This window comes from Gobio gobio (genome assembly GCF_949357685.1).
Source record: "Gobio gobio genome assembly, chromosome: 3".
Classification (NCBI taxonomy): Eukaryota; Metazoa; Chordata; class Actinopteri; order Cypriniformes; family Gobionidae; genus Gobio; species Gobio gobio.
Window position 1 is genome coordinate 60,026,358 of NC_137099.1, and position 25,817 is coordinate 60,052,174.

Below are 25,817 nucleotides of genomic sequence, written 5' to 3' on the forward strand. Positions count from 1 at the left end.
TCAAAGTGTTCACCCCCTCAGCCAAGTGAATTATAGGTAGAACACTGGAAATCTGTCAATTAGATGTTTTAGTAATGAAAATGATAAAAAATCTGGAGCTCAAACTTGACTTTTGACCCCTATTTTAAAGTTACTGTACTCTGCCTTTGTATTGTCTACAAGAAGTGAGACGTCACACCAAGGCAAATGGCAGTAACTTACATTATCAATATTTGGTTGCTGATAGCCATTTGCACAATAATTATAGTAACACCTGTATAAAATCTAGTGATCATGGCATTTAATTTGGATGATTTACAATTGCTTTTTTATATGGAGCAGATTGGTAGCCTATTCATTGGATAGCTGACTAGCCTATTCATGCTATAGGCTGCTAGCTAGCTAAACGAAGTAGATTGCGATCTATCTAATTTGTTAGTCTTACGCATCTTTTTTACTACACAATGTCTTACATTGACCTTGATGTCTGCGTTTCAAAGCCATTTCAACCATCCTTAAACGTTATTAGTAAAATCAACCTCTCAACTAACACTTTTATTCAGGTATCGTGTGTGTCAGAAGAGCTTCATTGACACAGGCTACACCGTAATTTAAACACAGCAAATTTTAATGGACAGTAAAAATAAAAGGCAGAATACAGTAACTCCAGGCCGACACAGTAACTTCTAAACAATAGCAGAGTATTCTAACTCAATTTGAGCGTTCTAAAGCAGGGGCAAAAAACAGTAACTGGAGTTACGTTGTTCTGCCTTGGTTTCTCCTGGGCTTTTGGAAGTTACTGTTAAGACATAAGACTCAATATACTTATCCACATGATAAAGGAGGTCTTGAATGTCCCAAAAATATCAATAACTCATTTTCAACCAAAAATAAAGTTACTGCCTTTTGCCTTTGTAGGACAGTGCTGGAAAGGGTTCAAATATGCAGAAGATGATGGAAATCTGAAGAATTTGCAGAACCTGGAGGATTTGTCTGAAGAATGTTGGTCAGTTTAACATCTCAGGACAAACAAGAAACTCAAGAACAACCATCACAAAACCCACACAGCCGTGGATCATCCAGGGAAAGACACACAGCACTGAGAATCAAGGGTATGTCAACTTTTGAACGGGATAGTTTTCATAAATTCAGCTATTTCTTGTTTCTTGTGGACTATATGTAAACATTTTAATGTAAAATATCTTATTCAGGACAGTACTAAATAAAAAATAACATGCATTTTGTATGATCTCTCTTATTTTGTTAAAATTATTCACAGCTTCTGCAAGGGGTTCACACACTTTTTCTTGACACTGTAAAGACAACCTTCTGGTTGGAACACCTCACCTCTATCTCAACCAGATCCTGGTAGTTCTTGGCAGACGTCAGATCAACTGATGTACTCGTCACTTCACGATTGTCTTTCAAGCTTCTCACTGAGATTTTAACATTCAGGCTTGCTCCAGAATAGTCCTGCGCCTCCACAAACACTTTCTCTGGCGACCCGACGCTCAGCAGGTTCGGGGCCGAGAGAATGTAGCTGAACAATACAGGTTCATTTAGGAGGAGAAGGTAGGAACACTTTTATTTTAGAATATTTTAACACAGGAATATTTTACACAGCACTTTTACAAAGGATACAGAACTAAATAATTTATTATTTATTGGAAATCAGGGCTTCCAAAGTTATCTTATGAGATGAAATAAATACAATACTGTATGTTTAAAGGGATAGTTCACCCAAAAATGAAAACGTTATCAATATTTACTCACCCTCAAGTTGTTCCTAACCTGTATGATTTTTGAGATGTTTTGAAGAATGTTGATAAGCCGACCGTTGATGGTAGCCATTGACTTCCATAGTAGGAAAAACAATTATGGAAGTCAATGGCTAACGTCAACTGTCGGCTTACCAACATTCTTCAAATGATCTTCTTTTGTGTTCAACGGAAGAAAGAACATTATACAGGTTTGGAACAACTTGAGGGTGAGTAAATATTGATAACGTTTTCATTTTTGGGTGAACTAACACAATTTAACAGTTAAATTTACACATTTACCCACAACTATCTCATTCTGTTCTGAGTTATTTGGTTGAAGTCATCAGAACCTCGGGAAAAGCAAATAAACAAGGCACACAACAATCCTATAGCTGTAATTTCTTAATGATGGAGAAAGACCTTAAACGCTATCTTTATAATCACAACAATCACAACTCGACAAGTATCACTTGTGTTATACTCACAGGGGGGCGCAGAGGGAGAGGAGCGGTAATGAGACGACTACAGCCGCCAGCCACACCGAATTCACGCGCATCGTGCCTGTCTGTATCTGAATAATCAGACGCTTTCACAATATATTCATCCTCGCTTGAGTCCCTCCCTGAGTAAAGATCACCATCATCATCCTCGCTGTCAGTTATTGGGTAACATGGGTGGAGGGACCTGCACTATGATTCAGCGTGTGCGATTAAAGTTGTGACACCTTCGCTTCCCTCTCCTCTGCTTCAAAGCATCACTGCAACATCATGCAACGTCATGGAACAATTTGCCAACCCATTTAATCCCACCGGTCACAATTGTGACCGCGTCTTTTTTCTTATTTCTGAAAGCTCTAAAAGTGTTTTTGTTGGCAAAAATGTTTTACTTTTAAATGAAAAAATGTATTAAAATGTATCAATGTCATGTGACTAGTGTGAGAGGTTACATGATTAGAGCACACTCTCAGAAAAAAAAGGTACAGTGGAGGTACAAATTTGTTCCTTGGGGAACAAAACGTATAACTGGACCTTTAAAGGTACTCAATTGGTCCTTAGGGTACAATTATACCATTGTTTTCTTCTACTTAGAGCAGGGGTAGGAAAGTTCAGTCCTAGAGAGTCACTGTCCTGCAGAGTTTGGCTCCAACCCTGAAAGACATCTACAAGAAATAACACTTATTGAGAATTAACAGAGGTTTAAATGTTGATGTTTTATTGAACATATTTAGTTACCATTATGGTGATTAATGTTTTTTTCTTTAGTTGGACAGTTTGGCCAACTGTTCAAATCAAAATAAACCATAAACAAAAATTATCATGGAGAAAAATGTTTGACTAAACTAATCACTGACTAAAAATGTTAATAAATAATATTCACCCAATAGTTTAGACGCACACATATATCAAGAATCAGCATATGAATCTCAACAATGGTGACATTCTTAATGCTGCAATGCATGCTGGGAGCCATGGGTTTTATACTGTGGCGGCTTAGTAGAGTTGGAGCTAAACTCTGCAGAGAATCAGTGCGAAACAGCCCACCAACCAGGCAGACCACGAAATGGTGATGTCCACGAGAACCAACCATTGTGACCCACCCCCCATCTCAGCACACCAACCGGCTCTTTTCAAATAAATAATTTGTATGAATTCTGACTATGCTGTTTCCAACCAGTCACTATTGTGACTGAATATAAAACCTAATGCTTCACTAACTTAACCAACATACAATCAAAGAGGACATGAAGTTTGTGTTAGGGAGAAAAAAAGAAAAAAAATTGGGATTAAACGGGTTCAATCAGTCGATATATATATATTACTATATATGATATATATATATATATATATATATATATATATATATATATATATATATATATATATATATATATATATATATATATATATATATATATATATATATGTATATATATATATGTATATATATATATATATATATATATATATATGTATATATATACTATATATAATCAGTCGATATATATATAGTATAAATGGTAAAAGTATATAAATGGATCAATCAGTCAATCAAGATTTTATATTATGTAAATGTTTGTACTTTGTACCCATTGACGTCTATTTAACATTCAACACCCAGTTTATCTGTCGTTATCAGCCTGCATATGCAAACTCATAGTAAACATGAAATAAAAACCACAATTGCACAATAGGTCGAGTTGCTGTTCGTGTTTGTAACACTGTAGCAGCTCTATATTATAGCTCTAAAGGACTCATGTGTCTTTCACCTTTCCCTCCATTTTGATTAATACTGAATGAAGTTGTTTGATCTCATGTAACTTTACTTTTCAAAGTTCTGAAAGTTCAGAAGTGTATGAAGATTTGTGGTTTAGACATTTATCAATTTATCATGCAAGGACTGTCTTTCGTGTGTGTGTGTGTGCGTGTGTGTGTGTGTGTGTGTGTGTGTGTTTGTGTGTATAGGTCAATAAATATAATATGGTTTTGCAACCAAAGAGATGAGAACTGAGAACAAATTAATTTTATTTGGCTAATTTGTTCAAAGCTCAATTAACTTAAAAATGGTACAAATAGACTGGGGCGAGATGCCACATGAGGAAAGCTCTCACTATGATTAGATCAGTCTAGTAACGTTAACACTAATTAAAACACTAAGACATTGGTCAATACAATAATTAATTTGAATTCAATGCACACTAAAACCTTATATGATCAATAAGTTGACATCATATTGCTTTAACTCATCAAAATGAGCAATTTTCAACTTATTTTTTTTTATAAATTATATAAGATTCAACACATTTTTATGATTAATTTAAATTGAAATGGCAGCAACTTTTTTTTATACCCTGCCATTGGGGCATGTTGTCACAAACGGAAAATGTATTAAACTAACTCAATGTTAAGACTTTTCTATAAAGAATAAACCAACCCCAACAAATATTCAATTGAGTAAAATGTGTGACAACTTTCTCCAGTTTTCCCTATTACAGAAAGGCTGTTGTCAGTACATTTATCATTTGTTTCAGTGAATCAGAAGCAATACAAATAAAGCAAAGTTTACAGATGTCACATGTGACGAGGATCTTTATGTTGTGCACCCGAAGTTGAAGAGCTGGTCAGTGAGTGCAGCGATGCCGATGTGCTTGTCTTTGTATTTTTCAGTTTGGGCCTCCTCTTGTGTCGGCCAGTATTCAATCCAGGTCTGCTCACCCAGGTTGTACCTCAGTCTAAAAAAAACCCACATAAACACATGAAGATCAATCCATATGGTGTATGAACTCAAGTTCAGACCAAACAACTGTATGTAAGTGAGAGGGATCGTTCCCATAATGCTCATAAAGCTCCTACCTTCCACCAATCCTAGGAAGTGATGTGGTTTGGCCCATGATCAGGTAGGTTTTGCCTTCTTCTAACTTAAGAAAGTCTCTACAGTAAGGATGAGCCAAGAAAGACCTGGTCTGTCCTTCTACAGCTGAATCAGTGCCTGAAAACCGTACAGTCTTAAATGTGTTGTAAATCTATTTTTCTAGTCAAAAAACAGCCTTATGGCACTTAAAAAGCACATAATACGCCAGAGTTTAAATATGTTTGCTTCCTGTAATGCATTCATTACGCTTTATATATATATATATATATATATATATATATATATATATATATATATATATATATATATATATATATATATATATATATATATATATATATATATATATATATATATATATATATATATATATATATATATATATTCAATTACGTTTCATAAAATAATCTATGGTAATTCAATTTTAACCCTTCAAAAACCTTTATGAAGATTTCCCATATAGCTCAAACTGCAATTAACATATTAACTGCATAATTCATTCCTCATGCAAGCCTACACGATAAATGTGTTCATTATTATTATTATTTATTTCCAATACTTGCAGACAGAGTAAATGCTGGGTAAATTATTAATTAAATGTAAGTAAATGTTTACACTGACCTTAAAATGTCAAATTGTGTAACATTTAAAATTAATTAAAGCTACGCTGTGTACCTTTTTTTGTTTATTCTTAGCTAAAAACACTTAGTTCTTTCAAAAATATATGTGCTCATTAATGTATATTTACTTCTTTCAAGTAATAAAGTATTCTCGTAAGTTTATAATATGCCATTGAAAATACATACGGGTGAGGGGTTCGAATGCGGGTCGCCATGTTGCCCCTCCATCTTGAAAGTACATTAGCCAAAGAGGGACAAACCCATAAAGTCAAGCTTCAACTTTCGCGTTTTAACACTCGATGGCACTGTGTCGAATGTGGACGAGGTCGACCTGGAAGCCATGTTAATCTTGGACTAAATCGGCCACCGTAAGAGTTAAAATGAAGTCAGAATTTAGAATTGAGAGGAACAGAAACGTCTCGGTTACGTATGTAACCCTCGTTCCCTGAGGAGGGAACGGAGACGTACGTCAGCGACTGACGAATGGGGGTTTCGCCTAGAAGCCAATTACCTTCGAGGTGTTTAACAGCGCCCAATGGCGTGCCAATGCCATGGGCATGCGGAATTTGCATGCGTAACTCCGCCCCACCTCGTGGGTATATAAGGAAGTACGCTAGCAACATCGCATTATGTATCTGCTGCGGAGCCAAGATCTGAACTCTGCGTTCCAGCAGCACAGCTGACGTGGCTGAGGAACGTACGTTTCCGTTCCCTCCTCAGGGAACGAGGGTTACATACGTAACCGAGATGTTCCCTTTCGTTCAGTCACTCCGACGTACGTCAGTGACTGACGAATGGGGGTTCCAATATAACCGCGCCACTCAGCTGTCGTCCAGTGCCCTGCGTAAGTGTGAGATCCCGCCACTTAAGGCCGTAGGACTCCCACTTATCACAGGATTACCAAGGTACACTGGGAAGCATTTCCCAGTGAGGGAATGCCAAAGATGCCTACCCGTGGGGAGGACTTAGAGAGTACACATACACAGTAAAATCCCCAGAGTTAAATTAACACTGCTCAGAGAACATTTGGTCCCACTCTACAGAGTGTTAAAGTAACACTGAATCAGTGTTAAAGTTAATGAGATAATTAAGAGATTAATTAAGTGATAATTGACCATTAGTGGTGAACACCTTATGATAATGAGTAGAATCACTGAAGGAAAGAGAAAAAGAAAAACACAAGAACTACGACTGACTATTAAAAAGACATTCAATCTCTGAAGATCTCAGCAGAGGAGGATTAAACAACTCCACAAACAGCATTACCAGCTTCACACATTACTAACCAGACAGACTTTATTTCTATCAGATGACTACAGAAGCTCTTATTGAGGTTTAGATGTTGATGTTTTATTGAAAATTAAAGTTGTTTGAAGTTACCATTATTGTGATTAGTGTTTGCTTTAATTGGGCTCTTGACCCTTGAGTTGCTAACATAAGTTTTTCTCTGGCTGCTGTAACTGTTCGTTACGGTGAAAATGGCAAGAAAATCTTGACGCTTGTTGTTTATGATACAGTTGTTATCATCATATAGTGCCTTATTTGCTGATCCCCTGAAAGTCATTGATTATAGGAGCATTGTGATTCTAGGGCAGAAGATCCAGCAATGTTATCATCAGAGAAACTAAACAATTATCAAAAAAAAAATTACGTAAGATTTGTACTGCGGTTTAATAACACATCACACAATAAGCACTTCTAACTCCTGCGAGTTTTACTCACACACAGAGATCAAGAATCTGCCTATGAATCTCAACAATGGTGACATGCTTCATGCCACAATGCATTCTGGGTGCATCACGCAAAACTCATCTATGGCTCCCAGAATGCATTGTGGCATGAAGCATGTCACCATTGTTGAGATTCATAGGCAGATTCTTGATGTCTGTGTGTGAGTTCATCTCGCAGGAGTTAGAAACGATTAGTGTACAATCGGTTGCAAAACTTATTCAGCTTTTCTGATTAAAACAGTGTTGGATCTTTTCTAAAATCACAATAAAAAAAGTGAATAGTATATTGCTCATACTCAGTCATAAAATCAATGAATTAAATCATTATACAATGATCATATTCTCATCATCGAGCAGCCGACAGCATCTGATTGTGTTTACTCTCGCTTTTCTTGCTATAGCAAACTCAGTTACAGCAGCCAGAGAAACACTAATGTTAAAAAGTAATCAAACTGCCCAACTAAAGAAAACACTGATCACCATGATGGTCACATTAAAAACTAACAATTTTCACAACAAAATCAAACAAAACATTTGTTAATTCTCAATAAGAGACGTCTGACAGAAATAAAGTCAGTCTGGTTAGTAATGTGTGAAGCTGGTAATGCTGTTTGTGGAGTTGTTTAATCCTCCTCTGCTGAGATCTTCAGAGATTTAATGTCTTTTTTATAGTCAGTCGTAGTTCTTGTGTTTTTCTTTTTCTCTTTCCTTCAGTGATTCTACTCATTATCATCAGGTTTTCATCACTAATGGCCAATCATCACTTAATTAATCTCTCAATTATCTCATTAACTTTAACACTGATTCAGTGTTACTTTAACACTCTGTAGAGTGGGACCAAATGTTCTCTGAGCAGTGTTAATTTAACTCTGGGGATTTTACTGTGTATGACCCGCTGTGGGCTTTATATGGGAAACTCTAGGGTACCAGCCGAAGGTGGATTTTTAACCCTAGGGGTGGCAGGGGCTTGCCAAGGGAAAGACACCTCCTCACTGAGGAGGCTTACGGTGGAAATACTCGTGTGGGGGTCGCCGGAGGGGAACCATGCAAACGGGGCACCTGGCCGGACATGAGGGTCTGGGCTCGAAAGGGCAGACTGAACTGATGTCGGCGTTGACAGTGCTGGAGGAGCTCAGGGCTCTCGGGGAGCTCACCTGAGGAGAATATCGCACGTATCCAGTCCGTGGAGTGGAGTGGCGAGAAAGCAAAGACACCAGAGCCTGGTCCATTACCGGCCCCTCGGGGGGGCGAGTACATAGTCGGACACTGGCTCCACTCGGAGATTGTAGAATCTGGCGAATGTGTTGGGTGTCGCCCAGCCTGCAGCTCTGCAGATGTCTGTTAGCGAGGCGCCATGCGCTAGAGCCCAAGAGGAGGCCACACTCCGGGTGGAGTGTGCCCTCACACCAAGGGTACATGGTCGACCTTGCTGCTGGTAAGCCAAAACAATGGTGTCCACTATCCAGTGAGACAACCTCTGCTTTGAGAGAGCTCTTCCCTTCCGCTCTCCACCATAACAGACAAAGAGCTGGTCTGAGGTCCTGAAACACTGCATCATGTCTACGTAAGCGCGGAGAGCGCGTACTGGACAGAGCAATTCCAAGGCTGGGTCTGCCTCCTCCAAAGGCAGCGCTTGCAGGTTCACTACCTGATCTCTGAAGGGAGTGGTAGGAACCTTGGGCACATATCCAGGCCGGGGTCTCAAGGTCACGTGAGAGTTAGCCGGCCCGAATTCTGGGCACGCTTCGTCAACTGAAAAAGCCTGCAGGTCCCCGACCCTCTTGAGAGAGGCCAATGCGGTCAGCAGAGCCGTCTTCATCGACAGAAACTTGATATCGGCCGACCGCAAAGGCTCAAAGGGAGGCCTCTGCAGAGCACTTAGGACTACTGAGAGGTCCCAAGAGGGAACGAGAGGAGAGCGAGGAGGATTCAGTCTCCTCGCCCCCCTCAGGAACCTGATGATCAGGTCGTGCTGACTTACCTTTTTGTCTCCCAAGAGGTCGTGATGGGCAGATATTGCAGCCACATACACTTTCAGGGTGGAGGGAGACAGCCTTCGCTCCAGCCCCTCTTGGAGAAACTCAAGCACGGACCCGATCGGGCATTTCCAGGGGTCTTCTTGGCGGGAAGAGCACCAGGTGACGAAGAGGTTCCACTTCAACGCATAGAGGTGTCGTGTAGACTCTGCCCTAGCGGAAGTGATGGTGGCGGCCACCGTAGGCCACTCAAACCTGCCGCGTCCCGTCCAGAAGCCACACGTGGAGCTTCCAGAGCGCTGGACGCGGGTGCCATAGGGTGCCCCGTCTCTGAGAGAGGAGGTCCGGTCTCAGAGGGATAGGCCAGGGAGGGGCTGTCGCAAGGAGTAGCAGTTCTGAGAACCAGGTCTGGCCGTGCCAATACGGGGCGACCAACATGACCTGCTCCTTGTCCTCCCTGACCTTGCACAGTACTCGTGCGAGAAGGCTCACTGGGGGAAACGCATATAAGCGTAGGCCCTGGGGCCAGCTGTGTGCCAGTGCATCCGTGCCGAGCGTGCCCTCGGTCAGGGAATAGTACAGGCTGCAGTGGGAAGAGTCGTGGGAGGCAAACAGATCTACCTGTGCGTCGCCGAACTGTTCCCAAATCAGCTGGACCGTCTGGGGATGGAGTCTCCATTCTCCAGGAAGTGGCTGAATCCGTGAGAGCTCGTCGGCTGCACGGTTCAGTTCTCCCGGGATGTGGATAGCACGAAGGGACCTCAGGTGCTTCTGACTCCATAAAACGAGATGGCGGGCGAGTTGAGACATACGGCGGGAGCGTAGACTGCCCTGGTGGTTGATGTACGCTACAGTGGCCGTGTTGTCTGTCCGGACAAGTAAGTGTTGACCCTTCAGCAACGCTCGGAAGCGGTGCAGGGCGAACCGTACTGCCAGCAACTCGAGGCAATTGACATGCAGAAGGCGCTGGGGTCCTGTCCAGGAGCCCGCGGCTGCTTGTCCATTGCACATGGCACCCCAGCCCGTGGAGGAGGCATCCGTTGATACAACAACATGCCTGGAAACTCGTTCTAAGGACACGCCGGTCCGTAGAAAACTGAGGTTTCGACCACGGAGTGAGTGTCTGTAAGCAGGCCCGGGTTATTTGGACCCGGAGCGTGCCAGACCGCCATGCCCATCTCGGGACTCGATCGTGAAGCCAGTGCTGAAGCGGTCTCATATGTAGCAATCCGAGCAGCGTTACTGCGGCTGCAGATGCCATATGCCCCAGGAGCCTGTGAAAATGTTTCAGTGGAACCGCACTCTTGCTCTCGATTTGACGGAGGCAAGTCAGCAGAGACTGCGCGCGCTCGCTCGTAAGCTGCGCGCACATGGCGACCGAGTCGATCTCCATACCGAGAAAAGAGATCCTCTGCACGGGGCAGAGTTTGCTCTTCTCCCAGTTGACCCGAAGGCCCAGACAGGCTAAGTGGTGGAGAACCAGATCTCTGTGTTCGCAAACCTGCTCTCGAGAGTGACTCAGTATGAGCCAGTCGTCGAGGTAGTTCAGGATGCGAACCCCGTGCTGCCGTAGGGGCGCAAGGGCTGCCTCGGCAATCTTCGTAAAGACGCGAGGGGACAGAGATAGCCCGAATGGGAGGACCGCGTACTGGTATGCCCGCCCCTCGAAAGCAAACTGTAGGAACGGTCTGTGTCGAGGTAGGATGGAGACATGAAAGTAGGCGTCCTTCAGGTCGATCGCTGCAAACCAATCGCCAGGACAAACGCATTCGAAAAGGCGTTTCGCTGTCAACATCTTGAACGGAAGCCTGGGTAGGTAACGGTTCAAGATGCGCAGGTCCAGGATTGGTCTCAACCCACCGGTCTTTTTGGGTACAATGAAGTAGGGGCTGTAAAACCCGGACTTCATCTCGGCTGGAGGGACAGGTTCGATCGCACCCTTCGCCAGTAGGGTGGCAACCTCCGCTCGCATGACAGGGGCATTGGCCCCGACCATAGTAAAGTGGACTCCCCGAAAGCAGGGAGGAACCTGCGCGAACTGAATCGCGTAGCCGCGCCTGACTGTCTTCGCGACCCAGCGGGACAGCCCTGGAATCTGAAGCCAGGCTCCCAGGAACTGCACCAGCGGGGTCATTCGGACTACAGACGTACCCGGTGTGGGGCAGCGATGCAGCGTTACCGACCCGGACAAGGGAGGCTGTTGGGCGTCCCGGTGTGGGGGTGCAGTTAACGGCTGCGCCCTGACAGAGGGGACCAGGGAAGGACGCACGTTCCACTGGGGTCTGCTCTGCCAGGAGGCTGGCGACAGAGAGGGATGCGAGTGGCGGGACCCGTGGGTGGCGCGCACTGACATCGCCGATCTCTGGGGGCTCAGGGATGGGAGTGTTAATTCTTTCTTTGACCAAATTAGGGTGCTGCTGACCCGGGGGCCAGCAGCTGAACAAAGGATTCTCCCCCGGCCCTCCACCGGGGGAAGGAGTGGTCCTGCCACCATCTCCTGGAAAGAATTTCCCATCCCTGAGCCGTCCGTCTCAGGAGCGCCGCTTGGCCTGGCGTTTAGCGGGGCGCGGGGCGGCCTGAGGGGACTGGGACGACTTCCTACGGCTTCCTCCGCTACCCGGCCCGGGTGAAGGCTGCTGCTTGGACCGGGTGGGAGGGGCGGGAGCCTTAGGAGGGCGTCCTCGGCGGCGAGCAGGCTGAGGCGACTGTGCCGGCGGCTGGGTGGAGGCAGCAGCTGGCCGCCGGGGCAGTATATGCTTGATTGCCTCAGTCTGCTTCTGGGCGGTTGAAAACTGTTGGGCGAAGTTTTCAACCGCTCCGCCGAAGAGGCCAGCCTGGGATATGGGGGCATCGAGGAAACGTGTCCGCTCGGTGTCCCGCATATCGGCCAGGTTTAGCCACAGATGTCGCTCCTGGACCACATTTGTGGACATCACTTGACCCAGGGACCGTGCGGTCACCTTCGTCGCCCGGAGAGCGAGGTCGGTGGCGGCACGCAGCTCATTTAAGAGCCCCGGATCAACAAACGAAATGCGCGAGGGAGCCGGAGCTGGCCCCGCGATTTCAGCCTGGACACTCGCGGGTTGCGGAGCGCTAGAGGGGGGTGTGGCCCGAGGCATGAGCGTCGGGGCTTTGTTCCACACCGTAACCCTCAGGTCACCCTGACCACCAGCCGAAGTACCGGCCACGGGGGGCACGGTAGATCGGGGTGTGGTTGAAGGGACTCTCACTTCATTACGAAGATCCTTGAGTCTCGACCGCAGCACCGCGATGGTCATGTTCCCGCAGTGGGAACATGACTCATCCACAAACGCTGCTTGAGCATGCTGAACGCCCAAGCATACCAAGCAGAGATTGTGCCCATCAGAGGAAGTCAGCGACCGGCCACACCCAGAAGTACACGGGCGAGACATCCTGAAAAGGACGTGCCACGTGTAAGCTCTTTTAGAGAGGAAGCTTCGCAGAGACGCCGAAGCGCCCATGGACCACACACCAGCTGTCAGACGGACCACTGCGCAGATCAGCAGGCAGGCAGTATGCGATCGCTGGAACGCGCCGTAGATCCAACGCCTCTGGAAAGCTGTTCGTCTCGAAGGCTGACAAAGACTCAGTTAGCAGGCTTGAAGGAGTGAAGAGATACTCTTGGCTCCAAAGCAGAAACATAATGCGATGTTGCTAGCGTACTTCCTTATATACCCACGAGGTGGGGCGGAGTTACGCATGCAAATTCCGCATACCCATGGCATTGGCACGCCATTGGGCGCTGTTAAACACCTCGAAGGTAATTGGCTTCTAGGCGAAACCCCCATTCGTCAGTCACTGACGTACGTCGGAGTGACTGAACGAAAGGGAACTAATATTCACTGGATGGTCATATACCTTTTCACCACTAGATGGGGGAAAATATCACACAGTGTAGCTTTAAGTGTAGATTAAGTAACTCTATTAATATTTCTGAGTTGTGCCATCTTAAAAAAGTTCAGATTGGTCTCTTTATGTTTTTACATGCCAAGCCATTTGGAATTCTGTTCTATAATTTTTACAAATATAAAATGATAGAAGTTAATGGCAACAGTGGCTGAATCAATACAATTACTGATACAAATATGATAAATACTTAAAAAGTTGTTAGATGCATTATTTTCAAATGTATGCATATTCATTTGCCATACTTGCATATTCATTCTTTCAGAACTGAAACTATATTTCCAATCCCCCACAAAGGTTGATCATTTGATATTGCGACATGTTTTCTGCAGATCACAGTGCGCTTTTGGACGGTCATACCTTCCTTCAGCACTTGTTCGATGGTCATGTTGTAGATGTCTGCTTGCAGGGAAAGCTGCTTTCCCACCACCCTGGTTTTATAAACTATAAAAGAAGTGAGTAACAGCATATAAATCCCAGCTCTTCACAGAGAGAAACACATTTAGAAAAGCAGAAAACTTTACCGTATTCAACTCCAGGCGCACAGGCCTTTTCAGCACGCTGAGACTCATCAACGTGACGCTTCCTTTGGAGACTGCAGTTCTCTGTGAATACAGACGGGTTTATCTACAAATGCACACAGACACACACACAAGGGAATTCAAACAGTTTGCATTCAGTTCATAGATGCACGCACCTTCTGCACACTGGCACAGGTCTTCATGGCAGAGTCTGTTCAGAGCGCCGTCTCTCTTATGAGGATGGTAGAACTTCACGCAACGATCATCTGCGTGTTAGATTAAAGTCACCATGAAATGAGCAATTCTTGTTTTTTTATGGAGTATTGCAGTATTTATTATAAAGGATTTATCTGTACACGTCGTAATTTTGTTAAAAAGTTGACCTATTATTCCTTTTTACAAAGTTTTGATTTTGGGCTCTACTATAAAGGTTTTCATGCTTAAATGTTCAAAAACACATTATTCTCCATTGTTGCAGCTCCTCTCTTCCCAGTCTGTCAATAACACTCTGTGTAGTTCCTGTCTCTATGAAGCCCCTCCTAAAAAGCACAATGTGCTCTGATTGGTTGGCTGGACCAGTGTGCTGTGATTGGTCAAGTGCTTCCAGTGTTTGGGAAATGTCCCGCCCCTACCATAACTGTCAGTTTCAACACACTACTAACTAACTCAACCAGGCACTGCCCCTGTATTCGGCGTATTAATTACTTAAATGAGGAATATTGTGAAATGCATGGCAGCACATTATCAGATTAAACAACTCCAAAACAGCATTACCAACTTCACTTATCACTAACGAAAGTGAATTTAGAGTTTAGATGTTGATGATTAGTTTGAAGTCACCATTATAGTGATCATTGTATCATTTAGCTGGGCTGTTTGACTTCACTTTTTACCATTAGTATTTATTTGGCTGCTGTAATTGATTTTGTAACGGCAAGAAAATCAATAGAAAATGTGATCAGATGATATTGTCTACTTGATAATAAAGATATAATCCTCAATCAAATCCCCATTTACAAAAAGTCCAATCCTACATACTGTTTTGTTTGAGATTAGAACATACATCACAATAGTGAAGACGACTATTGCAGCTTCCGTTTCACATGACTTTAAGAGCAGTGTGTATACAGTATGTTATCAAACTAACTGTTCTTAGTGCGAATACATCTTGCCTTTTCCACTTTCTTGCACTGATTTTACTGTACACTGTGTAATGAGTGACATCATGTACCTGGAGCGTTGTACTCGTACACAGTCACACCGGCGGGCTGCAGCATTCCCACTTCATTGATCTTGTGCATTCTGAAGGCAATCCTTTCCCTCTCTTTATGAGATACCTAATGAGAGACATGCACCATTATTATGACTTTACATTCACAAATCTTTTACAGTTATGCAATCCAAGCTTTTCCATACATAGGTAATAACGTATTTGTCAGCCATCAGCGATTCATACAAGTCATGCTTTACCTCCATACAGGTACATTTTATAAAGGAAATATCAAAACATGTAATTTGCATAAATTCAATGCACATAATTTTGCATTGAACAAATTGTTATACTTTAATTCTGCCAAATTGTGTTTTGTTATGTATTGAATCATAGAGATTATTTCATACTGTCTACACATTTATTTAGACAGTAAATTAATGTGTTAAAGGTTTAGTTATCAGTACCTTATTCAAGAAGATGATTAGTGATCCACGCTCTGAAAGCTCCATGTTCATCTCAAATCTCTCAATGTACTTCTCTTTGCCTTTAGATAACTAATGGAAATAAATCAGAAAGTTCGAACACTGAGAAGAAAATTATTCATTGTGGTAACCACATCCATAATATATGTAATAGTATATACATTTAGCTAACACTCCCATTATTGGGGCATTTACACGACAGCACTTTCAACTAAACACTGAAAACTTTTAGTGTTTTCATTTATACGACGACATTTAACAGCATTTTGGGGGCCTGGAAATGCAAACTTCTGAAAGCGAAGCTGTTATTGTCTCCTTGTAAAAAACAAAACGTGAATTTGTGAAAACGGTGACGTCATGCCAATACGGATAATGTGTTCAGTCTATAGGCGTGTAGAGTTTCTTTAAAAAGCAACATCGCCATCTACTGGCCTGGCAGCAGAATACAACATTTACAATTGTTTTCGCAGATCCGTAAACAGGGATTATTTTGACAACATTTTCCATCTATACGCAAAAAAATGCAAAGGAAAAAAAACGTTTCTTGTACATTGTCGATGTGTAAACGTACAAAAACATTTTCTGAATGTTCTCTGAACATTCAAAACTCAGTTTATATTTTTTTAAGAATGTTTTTTTCTTGTACGAACAATAAGGGAACATTCCAGTTTATCATGGAGATTGTTACTTTTGAATTTTTTCTAACATTCTCAAACAGTTAGTACAGTAGTTAAATTTAAAAAATGAGGAACAAAAATTCCAGAAAAGAGTTCCATGAGCGATCTATGTATTATGTTTTTGAGCTAACACTTTGAAAACATTATTATTATTAGACAAGATAACACTCTATTAACGTTACTAGAATAATGTTCGTTCATAACTTTGAGAGAACCTTTGCCAGAACTTTCTGAGAAAAATCCCTGTTAGCTGGACAGGTGTATGATTTATTTACTTGGTGATCTGCAACAGTTATGAAGTTGTTACAGTTGTTATATGTGGTTTTATTCCATTTCTGAAACATTTTTACCTTAGAAAGATCAGTATCATCTACTTTAAATCCTGTTAACAGGCCAACATCCAAAACAGACATGGCAGCATCTCTCTCCGGGTTCTTAAAACTGAACAGACGGATTAAAACAAAGCATGTGAGGCAGAAAGATGATCAGTTCATGCTCTTATTCAAATCTATGTCACGTCTTACAGCTGGCATAAGGATGGACGGAAATGATCAGCATCTGCTTATACTTTACATTAGCTTTTACTCACTAGGTTTCAATGGTGAACAGATAACTTTCAATGGCTCCTGGATGTGACACTGCATGCAGTGCAGATTGAGAAGATGTAAAAGTTAAACGTCACTAATAAGTGAGGTCTTCGTGAACAAATGTATTTACTGAAGACATGAATACAGATGAACTCATGGTAAGTCTTACCGTCAAGCTGTTTCTCCATCTTCACACTGAGATCAAACACATTACATTCATTTTCTCTCTCTTCAGGTACAGCGTAATATAAAGAAAACACCTGATGACAGATAACGCTGTAAATTGTTTTCAAGGGTGTGTTTTAAATAACATGTAACTGAAGTCGTGAGCGTTCACGAATACACACCGAGAGGGTGGCCATCCCATTCCCGTGAGCAGTGACGTTGAATTTTTGTGTCAGTTTGACCTGTTGTGAGAACATTTTACTTAGTTAAATTATATTATGCATGATTTAAAGTCATGACATTAAACATATCAAGAGCAAAAGCGAACTGTGCATGTCTGTTCGTTCACCTTGTCTGATCGCGTCAGATGTGTGTTGGAACGAGTGAAAGTCCATCTGTTATGCAGTTTTCTTCCCTCCACAGAGAGTTCAATGTTCAGATTCATGTCCTGCTTCTTTGCTTCCATGCGATATTCAGCCATGGCCTGGAAAACGATGATGCTCGCCTAAGAGACAAGGCCGAACAAATATACAGCATTCCTTTATTTTTGAAGCAAATGCTCCAGTGTTTTAGTAAGGGAACCTAAGCATTTGTTGGGAGATTTTCAATTAATTTAAGTTGCCACGGCTCACGTAAGCACTCGGTGGGATCGCTACACCAATAGGACGCCCATTTCTCTATCAAGTGCATTTTTAAATGGACAATACCCGTACCATGGTAAGGTGGGGTAAAAGACCCACTGACCTGTGGTGGACACCTCTGGGGGCACCCTCGCTGGGGGACAAAGTGCCTATGTGTCCCCTGGCTGTATATTCTTCACCGTAGTCTTCCTCTTGTTCACAAAGTGCCTAAATTGTCCCCTCCCTGCCTAATATTCATCCTTTTGTCCACGAGTAGCCTAAAGTGCCCCCTAACTGCCTTTTCTTCACCATAGACTTCCTTTTGTTCAGGAGTAGCCAAAAGTGTCCCCTGACTGCCTAATATCTGCCTAATCAAGGGTCCCTGTACGCAGTAAGTGTACAATGCATTAATGGGTCACATTTCATGTTTACAGTGGTTTTATGAGGTAAAACCAACTGTACACCACACAGAGGGCACAATGTAACACACCGATTTACATTACAGCTATTAATAAACATCTATTAATTATGCACCACAGTGGGGCGAAATAGGCCGAAAGGGGACAAATGCGCACTCCGTGGCTGGAAGCGGATGAATTCTTGGAAACTTTTTGTCAGATTTGTAGGAAACATCATCACATATGGTAAAGTACACCTATAACTTATTTGACAGGGTCCCTGTACGCGGTCCGTTTTCAATGCATTAATGTACAATGCATTAATGCGACCTTTTGACCCCTGCTTTTCCAATTAGGCCAATTAAGCACGAAAATAGGCCAGAGGGACACAGAACTCTTGGCACCGTCCCCGGGGCCCGAGACGAGACACATATGTCAGTCTTGGGGCGGTCTGACTTTTCCATCCATTGTACACGAAGAGCCTATGAAAATTAATGGTATAGGTTGTGCATGTCCATTGACAATATTCGGTCCCCAAGGGCCAGAGAGACCCCAAAATTCACGTGCTGGTCGTCTAGGGGCCCCACCACAGCATATTAGGATATCATAGGCAGAACCCCGTGGCTGGAAGCGGATTAAATCTTGGAAACTTTTTGTCTGATTTTTAGGAAACATCATCACATATGGTAGAGTACACATGTAACTTATTTGACAGGGTCCCTGTGCGCAGTCCGTGTACAATGCATACATGGGACATATTTCATAATTAAAGTGGTTTTATGAGGTAAAACCAACTGTACACCACACAGGGGATGCAATACAACACACTGATATACATCACAGCTATTAATTATGCATCGTTAGCCTATATTTGAACCGTACACGGACTGCATACAGGTGCCCTGTCCAATAGATCACAGGAATGGATGCTGTTTTGGACTTCGTTTTTTGGAGTAGATGAATTCTCTGAAACTTTATGTCGGATTTTTAGGAAACATTATCACATATGGTAAAGTACACCTGTAACTTTTTTGACAGGGTCCCTGTACGCAGTCCGTGTACAATACATTAATGGGTCATATTTTATATTTACATTGGTTTTATGTGGCAAAACCTACTGTACACCACAGTGGCCACAATACAAAACACTGATGTACATTACAGTAATTAATTAACAGCTATTAATTATGCATCACAGTGGGGCGACATAGGCTGAAAGGGGACAAATGCACAATGCGTGGACGTCCCCGCCCATCCCATTACTTTGGCCAATGGCTGGGGGCTGGAGGCGGGACATGGGGCCAAATAGGCCAAAAGGTCTACGAACTGCGTCCCACCCCGAGTCAGTTTTGCAGCTTGTGTACCCTGGTGTAAGGTCACTTCCCTAATGGGAGACCAGGGATTATCAAGAGGGTGTCAAAGCTAACTTTTAAAACATGTAAATATGAAAATAAATGAAATAATATGAATAAATACAAATTATTATTTTATATAATGAAATGGTAACACTTTACAAAAAGGAAGCTAACATTGATTAACAATGAGCAATATACACTGTGTGCAGAATTATTAGGCACGTTGATTTTCTGATCATATTTTTTTTAGGGGCACATTTGACCAATTCAATCCACAGTAATCCTAATAACTCTTGAAGGACCAGCATCACATCCTCTTGCACCCCTGTTTGAAGAATTCATCTTCCAGAATCTGGCAGTAAGTTTTGGGAGTTCACCATGGTGACTTCACTTAAACTATAATTTTCATTAAAACAGAAATGACAGAAATAAAGTCAGTCTGGTTAGTAATGTGTGAAGCCGGTAATGCTGTTTGTGGAGTTGTTTAATCCTCCTCTGCTGAGATCTTCAGAGATTTAATGTTCTTCTTTTATCTTTTGTTATTTCATCTAAAGCTGTGGCTTAAGTCAATTGTAGTTCTTGTGTTTCTCTTTCCTTCTGTAATTATGCTCATTATCATCAGGTGTTCATAATTAATGCCCAATCATCACATAATTAATCTCTTAATTACTCAACTGCAACATATATTAAGAATCATTACAAAAATATTTATATTAGTGTACTCAACTGAAATGAGCGTAGAGTACTCATAACTGTTGGTTTTTAAACTCAAATTATTTGAGGTAATAAGTTTCCTCAAATGTAATGAGTTTGCTTAACTCATTGGGTTTGACTTTGTGTGTGCTATTGTGAGCTAGCAGTAACTAGCAAGCTCTCTGAGTTAATTTAAAGTTTGTTATTTCAGTTGTTTTACTCATTATAGTGAATTTTAGCTGTAAAAAGTATTTGAATGCAGTGTAAAGTTTAATTGGATATTAAGAAATATCTTTGGTTTAGTGGACTCAATTAAAATAAGTTCAGAGTACTCATAACTACAGATTTTCTTTACTTTAATTAAGTTTGTTAAACTCAATTTAATTGAGATAATCAGTTACCTCAAATTAAATGAGTTAGCTTAACTTGTTGGGTTTTACAGTGTACCTGTGTGGTTCCACTGCCTCCATAGTGAGCTCTCTGCGCTCTCAGCCAGCGTACAGCCGCACCGGCGCTCTCGAAGTCCTTCAACTTTACCAGGGCAAGAAGCGCATAACCTGTGGCCTCCAGAGAGTGGTGACGAAGTCCAGGAACTTGCCAAAATGTACCGACTGTTTAGAAGACACAAATGGAAAAGCTTGACGTGGACAATCGAAAAGGTTTAGTTAAATTATAATGCATCAATTAGGCATTTCTCTAAAATTTCCAAACTCATTATGCACCAATCAGGCATAACATTATGAGCACTAATATTGTGTGACCTGTCAAGGCATGGACTCCACTAGACCCCAGAAGGTGTGCTGTGGAGGTTAGCAGTAGATCCTTTAAGTTCTGTAAGTTGTGAGTTGGGGCCTCCATGGATCGGACTTGTTTGTTCAGCTCAACCCACAGATGCTCGATTGGATTGAGGTCTGGGGAATTTGGACACTGACCACTGCAGACCGGAACACCCCATAAGAGCTGAAGTTTTGGAGATGCTCTGACCCAGTCGTCTAGCCATCACAATTTGGCCCTTGTCAAACTCACTCAAATCCTTACGCTTGCCCATTTTTCCTGCTTCTAACACATCAACGTTGAGAACAAAATGTTCACTTGCTGCCTAATATATCCCACCCACTAACAGGAGCCGTGATGAAGAGATCATCAGTGTTTATTCATAATGTTATGCCCTACATTTGTTCTTGTTTGTGAAGCGGTTCACTCGGATATACGGCACAATAGGGAAGAAAAGATTATCTCAACTTCCGTTTCATGACGACTTCAATAATAAATAGTTTTTAATTTGATTGTATTGTTTATCTCATTGTATCTTGTATATTTCTAGTATTAATTTTAGGTTTTCTTCCTGTTCCAACTGGTTATACACAAATTACACTTTATCAGAAAATGCAGGAAGTGAACAGTGGCTGGTTGTTTTACATGTCAGCCAGACAGCTGATTGGTCCTTTCTGCAACACACTTATAGTCTAAATGCTTGGAAGAGTAAAGGTAAATACGAAAAGTCCTTTACTCAGAATTGCATTGATAGTTTTTATTTGTACTTTATTGTCCATCCATTCTTCTAACCACTTGTCCGATGTAGGGCAATTTGGTCATGGGGTAATTTATTGGTATGTTTATTTATTTATTTATTTTTGAATTTCCTACATTTCATGTTTATAGTTTATAGTCAATGTATTTGCACTGTTGATTTGACTGACCTTCGTTCTGGGTAGAATGACTCATCAAGATGTCTTTATTGAGTTTTTCAGCATGGGCCAAAGCGTAAGATGTCATAGCGACAGCGTAAGAGCTGGTCATACTGTGAACTCTCAGTGCCAGGTAATTAACAGCTCTGTTTATACTGCTCTGAAGACTCTAGTATTGAGAGAGAGACTCAGTGAGATTGATGTGATGTATCATAGCGCCATTTTTTTTCTAGGAATAACACTTACTTGGACAGATCCAGCACAGATCCCGCGCCCCTCTTGCATGGCAATCAGAACGAATGCAGTCAGAGAGGCGTCACCGTCTTTCCCCCGTACATCACCCTGGAATTAACATTCACTCAAAATAACAAGATCCCAAACAATTGTTATGAAAAACTCGAAACACTAGAGCTTTTTTCTCCAAATTAGTGACCCTACTAGTACGGAATAGATCAAAATTAAACAGAAATAAAACAGAGTTGTTGATTGCAAAACCTTATCATGATATTAAATAAATGTATTTTCTTAATCCGGATGTAACTCACAAGCATCTCTTCATGTATAACAGGGGCGTCTTCTTTAAACTTGCCATCTGGCATCTGTTTGTTTTTGGCCAGCCAGTTGAGGGCATTACAGATCACATTCTCCTGTATGACGATCAGATCGTTGGCCATTGTGAACACTTTCGCCACATATGCTGTCAGCCTGTAATGACCAAAGAAAACAAAGCAGTAAAAAAAATGACAATAACATAACTAAGCAGATAAATATGGCAGGGATGCTTGTCTCACCATGTGCTGCTGGTCGTGCTCATCGAGGCAGCAAAGGACCCATCTCTTTTACGGAAAGTTAGCTCTCGCTGATAACCTTGAAAAGAACGGTACAGTAAATAACTTATGACTTCATTGCTTTTGTCAGCATCATCAATTTTACGTGGTTTTTGAGCATCATTTTGTGTCCGCACCGCAGTGTGTGCACATCTGGTAAAAATCCACCCAGTCTTTTTTTATATTCCCCATAAATCAGAAACATTGTCTCTCCTCCAATCACCTGACTCCATTCTAGTATGCAACGCCCACTTGCAATCAAAAGGATGCAATCATTTCCTAGTGGACAATATGGAAGCCCATTACCACCACATTGGAAACAAATCATGCTTTTGTAAATCATATTTTATGACATACTAGTCTGTCAAAATTCTGACATCAAAATTTTTTAATTATGACAGAAAAATTATAACATGCTGAGTTATATTTGAGATTCGAAAGTTGAAAATTATGATTCAAAGTCATGGTGAAAAAAAGTTCTGAAAAAGTCATTTAAGATGAAAATTCGAAATAATGACAGTCATAATTATGACATAAAGCCACAATTATGACATTAAAAAGGCGAAATTGTGACATGAAGAAATTTATATAAAAAGTCGAAATTATGACAGAAAGTGGCAAATTTATTAAACTTAAATGTATTAAGTTAATTTCACAGAATGACATAGAAAACCATAATTTTAACTTTTTCTCTCATTTTCTAGTTTTTAATTTCATTATTATGTCACAACGACTTGTGACTTGACAATGACACACATCAACTTGCTATGTCATAATTGTGTGGTGGAAATGGGCTTCTATAGGATAAAGCTATGCCCCGCCCTTCATTTCTACTCATTAAATATGCTTCTCTCAGAAATGAATCAGATTAAAAGTTATGTGTTTATATTGGTGAGAGTGGTCAGCTGACCTGTGTTGATATGGTTAACGGCTTCATTACGGCGGTTCAAGCCAACAGCCTCCCACTGATTGGTGCTGTCCAGATAATGAGTGGCAATGACAGGAAGAGTCATATAGATCATGGTCTCCTCTCCATCACCACTGGGCTGGACAATAAACCGTCCCATGAAGTCTCCACTGATGGCCTGCTCGATCATCTTACTGAACTCCTGACCTGGAGTAACAGACAGCGGTCAGGACTGGATGAGCGGATGAACAAGCAGAATAAATAAGCGTAAAGATTTCTCCTTACTCTTCACTGTGATGTACGTGTTAGCGGGTGTGTTGGGGACCTGAGTGTCTGGTTTGAGACTCCTGACAGACACTTGCTGTACTCCACCTGATTGAAAGAAGAAAAAGGGATCTGTCATCGGAGGGACTTTTTTGGATATTTTGGAGGAAAGACTCCAATAACTCACCCAACTTAGCAGGATTGAGCTCAACATTTTTCTCCTGTATCATAGTGAGCACACCCTCAGACTGAAACAAAGAGATTTGATTGTATCTGTTTAGGGTTTTTGAAGCACATAATGAAATCAAGCTTCTATAATGACAGTAAATGAATGGTTGTCAAGTTCACTCAAAACCAAACAATACATACAGTACGTCTTAATTACTTTCTTACAGCAATTATCATATAATATCTGTTCTTTAATAATGTTTTCAAAATGTTAGCATTTACAGCATGGAACGTTTTTCTGAAACATTTTAGTTGGTCTAATGCTTTTTAAATGTTACTACTTGTTTCATAATTTTAGATACAAGAAGAGGAATTGCCCGTTTGAATGTTGGAATTTTGCATATTTATGGAATGCCAAAAAAGAGCTCAGCTCTGTTATTTTATTAGTGGACAGAATGGAAGTTCACTCACCACCACCTTCAGGATCTTCCTCACTCCATCACTGTAGACAGAGTCATACGCTGCTGCCTTCACATCGATCCAGTGATTACCCAACTCCAAGGGAATAATCACATACGGGACGGACCTGGATGACATAGACTCAACCTCCACTTCTATTTGGTAGGAGCCCTTTCTGCTGGCGGAGCTGCAAATATGTTCAGTCCCCATGAACTCAAGTCGTGCCTGAAGGAGAAGCCAACAGTTGGACAAACGCACCCATTTACCGATGTCCCAGATAGCAAGCAACCATAGAATTAATGTTACATTAGTGTTAATGTGTCAATGTTAACTGCACTGAATCAACATCACATTTGTACCCATAATTCATGTTGAAAAATGTTGACATTTCATCCAAAAATGGACGGCATTGAATCAATGTTACAATGTGATGTTCGTTTAGAAAATGAAACACAACAACTACAACTAAAGCCACACAGCCTGAAATCAACTGAAGATAAAAGAAGACAATAAATCAGCATAAGTTATTTTTGAGAATTAACAGAGGTTTAGATGTTGATGTTTTATTGAAAATGTTTGGTCACCGTTATGGTGATTAGTGTTTCCTTCAGTTTGACTTGGCTTTTTATGTCAGTTTATGGTCTTTGTAACAGTCAGTGTTTGCTGAAACACATAATTTGTTGCAAAGAAAGCCAGCAACAAAGATGACCAAGTGATTGGAGTTCAGCATCATAGAGTAGAAAAATTCACTAATCTCATCACTGACCAAAAATGGCTAATTTGTCACTAATAGATGATATTCACCAACAATTCTTGTAACAGATCAGACATTCTGAATTTTGATTAATAAAATACATTGCAGGAAAACAAATTTAGACACACACAGACATCAAAAATCAGCATATTAATCTCAACATTGGTGAAATGCGTCATGCTGCAATGCATGCTGGGAGCCACCATCGTATAAAACTCATGGCTCCCAGATAATCTACTAATAACAAATACCCACTTTTTTTCAGGGATAAGATTAGTGAATTATTCTACTTTATAATGCTGGAAACTATACTACCTGATCATCTTTGTTTCTGGCTTTCTTTGCAACAAATGATGTGTTTTAGTAAACATTGTTACAAAAAACACAAACTGATATAAAAAGATCTTGAGAGATCTTGTGAGATTTAATGTCTTCTTTTATTAGCTGATTTCATGCTGTGTGGCTTTAAGTCAGTTGTAGTTCATTTTCTGAACCAACATCACATTGTAACATTGATTTAATGCCCTTACCATTGATTTTTGGATGGAATTTGTTCAACATTATTTGCGGGTGCAAACGTGATGTTGATTCAATGCAGTTAACATTGACACATTAACATTGATTTAACATTATTTTGATGGTGGCTTGCTATCTGGTTTTACTGTGTTTGCACGTGTT

The 25,817-nt window shown here is 41.4% G+C and overlaps 2 protein-coding genes across 2 annotated transcripts in view; both read right to left on the bottom strand.

Moving 5' to 3' along the window:
• The window catches only part of LOC307122955 (complement C3-like), a 43,169-nt gene extending 40,832 nt beyond the window's left edge, over nt 1-2,337 (bottom strand). Inside the window, exons 1-2 of the mRNA XM_079811300.1 lie at nt 2,225-2,337; nt 1,327-1,519 (exon numbers count right to left, since the gene is read on the bottom strand). Of these exons, the coding sequence (XP_079667426.1) occupies nt 1,327-1,519; nt 2,225-2,295 (264 nt within the window). The 5' untranslated portion in view covers nt 2,296-2,337. The remainder of the gene's footprint in view (nt 1-1,326; nt 1,520-2,224) is intronic.
• Nucleotides 2,338-4,238: 1,901 nt separating this feature from the next.
• Nucleotides 4,239-25,817, bottom strand: part of LOC307122954 (complement C3-like) — a 39,396-nt gene continuing 17,817 nt past the window's right edge. The window contains exons 21-41 of the mRNA XM_079811299.1: nt 24,398-24,610; nt 23,946-24,006; nt 23,780-23,866; nt 23,498-23,701; nt 22,552-22,627; nt 22,306-22,465; nt 22,007-22,102; nt 21,773-21,929; nt 20,520-20,683; nt 17,356-17,511; nt 17,189-17,248; nt 17,011-17,101; nt 16,844-16,892; nt 16,605-16,695; nt 15,560-15,649; nt 15,114-15,219; nt 14,059-14,148; nt 13,886-13,966; nt 13,722-13,805; nt 5,090-5,225; nt 4,239-4,968 (exon numbers count right to left, since the gene is read on the bottom strand). Of these exons, the coding sequence (XP_079667425.1) occupies nt 4,827-4,968; nt 5,090-5,225; nt 13,722-13,805; nt 13,886-13,966; nt 14,059-14,148; nt 15,114-15,219; nt 15,560-15,649; nt 16,605-16,695; nt 16,844-16,892; nt 17,011-17,101; nt 17,189-17,248; nt 17,356-17,511; nt 20,520-20,683; nt 21,773-21,929; nt 22,007-22,102; nt 22,306-22,465; nt 22,552-22,627; nt 23,498-23,701; nt 23,780-23,866; nt 23,946-24,006; nt 24,398-24,610 (2,394 nt within the window). The 3' untranslated portion in view covers nt 4,239-4,826. The remainder of the gene's footprint in view (nt 4,969-5,089; nt 5,226-13,721; nt 13,806-13,885; nt 13,967-14,058; nt 14,149-15,113; nt 15,220-15,559; nt 15,650-16,604; nt 16,696-16,843; nt 16,893-17,010; nt 17,102-17,188; nt 17,249-17,355; nt 17,512-20,519; nt 20,684-21,772; nt 21,930-22,006; nt 22,103-22,305; nt 22,466-22,551; nt 22,628-23,497; nt 23,702-23,779; nt 23,867-23,945; nt 24,007-24,397; nt 24,611-25,817) is intronic.